The 2,899-nt window shown below is 63.0% G+C and overlaps 1 protein-coding gene across 1 annotated transcript; it reads left to right on the top strand.

The window, feature by feature from the left end:
• Positions 1-4: 4 nt before the first annotated feature.
• Positions 5-2,154, top strand: GHDC (GH3 domain containing; the record flags this gene model as incomplete). Its single annotated transcript, XM_027633008.1, has 6 exons — positions 5-479; positions 730-913; positions 1,002-1,073; positions 1,188-1,321; positions 1,454-1,542; positions 1,659-2,154. Coding segments are annotated over 6 exons (1,155 nt in total), but the record flags the coding sequence as incomplete, so codon positions are not given.
• Between the last annotated feature and the right edge of the window lie 745 nt (positions 2,155-2,899).

The raw sequence follows: 2,899 nt of genomic DNA, 5'->3' as shown, positions 1-2,899 counted from the left end.
CGCCCCGGCGGGGTGGCCGCTGCCCACCCTGTACTGCACCCCTGCCCCGGCGAGTGCCCTGCCCTCGCGAGCCACTGCCCTGCGAGTGCAGCTGCTTTTCGCCCTGCGGCAGCGGGGGCTGCACGTGCTGGAGGCCGGGCTGGCAGCCGAGCTGCGCGATGCGCTGGCGGCCCTGCGCGATGAGTGGCCCCGGCTGGCCCAGGAGCTGGCGCTGGGCAGGCTGAGCCCCCAGCCCGGGCTGCCTGAGGAGGTGCGGAGCCAGCTGCAGGCACTGCTGACCCCCGACCCTGCCCGGGCGGCTGAGCTCCGCGCTGAGTGTGCCCGTGGCTTCGAGGGCATCGTGCGGCGCCTGTGGCCGCAGCTGGAGGTGGTGGTGGTGGGGTCAGCACATAGCACAGAGCGACTCTACTGCGATGCCCTCCTCCAGGCTGACTGCCAGGGGCTGCCCATCTACTGCCCCTTCTACCAGGCAGTGGGAGGTGAGTGTCCCCCACACCAGGGTGTCCCCACAGTCTGCCCTGGGTGCATGCAGGGAACCGCTGCTGTATGGCAGCACAGATCCCTCTGCCCCAGCAGGCACCAGTGCATCTCTGTGCTACATCCCCTTCCTGCTCCCCAAAACCAGCACTGTGCTGGCACCAGCAAAAAATTCCCCCTTGGACTGGGTAATGCTGTGTGGGCAAGGACAGAGGGTCTGAGGGCTCATGCTGACACACTGACTCTGCCCAGCCCTGCTTGGTGTGAACCTGTGGCCAGAAGAGCCAGTGCCCCAATTCCTGCTTTGCCCTGGCTGGGCTTTCTTCGAGTTCCTGCCCTGCCCTGCAGAGGAGGAGCCACGGACGATGCTGTTGGATGAGCTCTGGGAGGGACGAGAGTATGGGCTGGTTGTGACAGCCCAGCCAGGAGAGTACAGGTGCTTCCTCCCTGCTGCGTGGTCCTGGGTGACCACTCGCTCCAGCCCCACACACCCAGCTCTCCCTCACACTCCTCTGCCCACGCAGGTGCTGTGCTGGGGAGGTGCTGAGGGTGGCTGGCTTCCACAAGCAGTGTCCTGTGGTGGAACCTGTGCGGAGGTGAGGATACCCCAAACCCTGCTCCTCACCTCGGGGAGCTGTGGGGGGGCCCTGTAGCAGGCAGGGTCTGGGCAGGAGGGTGGCAGTGACTCACCCCAGCCCCATGCACCACAGGGAGAGCCAGACACTGAGTGTGCGGGGTGAGAGCATACCTGAGGAGCGGTTCTGCCAGACCCTGTCCCGCGCCTTGGGCATGTGGCCGGGTGCTCGCCTGATTGACTATGTCTGTGTGGAGAGTAGCCTGCTGGGTGAGTCCCCCTGAGCTGCTCGATGCCCCCTGAAAGCATGACTGGTACTGCCTGGGGCTCTGCTGACCCTCCAAGGCCCAGCTGGGCTGGGGGCTGCAGGCAGCTCTAAACGTGCTCATGGTGCTGCTCCAGGTGACTCTTCGGGGCCCTGCGCCCCCCACTACGAGGTGTTCGTGGAGCTGCAGGGCCTGCGGGACCTGTCGGAGGGGCAGCGCTACAAGGTGAGGGGAACGTGGGCTCTGCTCTGGGGTGGCCTGGCAGCCTCTGGGGGGGGGTAGCTGAGGGGCACCGGCACAATGGTGTGGGACCAGCACAGGCAGCTGCCCTCTCTTTGCAGCTGGACCAGTGTCTCCAAGAGGATTTCCTTGTCTACAAGTCCTTCCGCTTCAAGGGCAGCATTGGGCCCCTGCGCCTGCACCTGGTGAGGGCTGGAGCCTTCACCCGGCTGCGGGAGGCACTGGGCTCCCCTGTGCCCATGCCCAGGGTCCTGCGGGAGGAGCGGCTGCTGCAGCTCATTCAGGGCTCTGTCATCTCCTAGGGCAACCCAGGGGTCCCGCAGCCCACCCACCCTGGGGTTCACTTGGTGTGCACTCTCCAGGAGGGAGTGGGGCCATGTCCCTGGTGCGGGAGGTGTGGGGACAAGGGTGCCCAGCTCCAGGGGTTTGACTGAATGGAGTGGATGGAGACAGTGAGCTTGACCAAGCCTCTGCTCCCTGCTCAGTGCTGCTGTGGGGATGGAGTGGACACTTGGGAGTGTCATGGGGCAGCGGGGTTCTGCAGCCACTGGATATGCTCACTCAGTGCCTTGGAGTGCCTGCAGCCACAGTGAAATGGGTGCCTGTGCCTTTCCTGAGGGACACCTCAGCTGTCACAGCCCATGTCCGAGGCAGAGGGCACAACATAAACCTCTGCAGGAGCAGGAGGAGCAGCAGAGCCTTGGCTCATCACCACACTGAGCGCTGGGGCCCTGTGGCGTTTTGTCCCCTGGCAGGGACACTGGGCAAGGCACAGGTGGCTGGTGGTGGCAGGTGCCATGGAGCAGCCCCAGCCAGGCTCTAGTGCACATCCACTGGTTTAGGAAAGAATAAGCTCCAACGAGGAGCTTTTAATGTTTTAAAAACAGAAGCAAAGTAAAGGAGGATTATCTCTTAAAAAATAAATAAAGGGCTGTGCTCTGGGATTGATTTTTTATACTATTATTTTTAATCCTCATTAAAGAGATTGCTCGAGCAATCTGACTGCTCTGGGGACTGAGGAGTCACTGCCATTCTTGGGGGTCCTGGGGAAGGAGCAGCCATGAATATTTAACCAGCTCAGCGGCTGGCTGGGCTCTGGAGGCACCGGTTTCTTTGTGCCTTTGAGGCACACGTGTATCATCGGGAGGGACTGGTCCTTTCCCCACCCGTTTGTTATGGGTTATTTTAAGGGCTGACGAGGGCATGTGGGGCACCTGCTGTGCTGCAGCTGCTGCCGGGCGACTGCTGGGCCGCGGGCAGGGGGTGATGTCTTGGACAAGGTTTACACAAAGCAAAGCATCCCCCGGCACAGCCAAGACCCCCGCCAGGGATAACGGGGTTG

Source organism: Corapipo altera, unplaced genomic scaffold (genome assembly GCF_003945725.1).
Source record: "Corapipo altera isolate COAL_440 unplaced genomic scaffold, ASM394572v1 58224, whole genome shotgun sequence".
In the NCBI taxonomy this organism is placed as follows: Eukaryota; Metazoa; Chordata; class Aves; order Passeriformes; family Pipridae; genus Corapipo; species Corapipo altera.
This window is presented reverse-complemented; position numbering and strand designations above follow the sequence as displayed.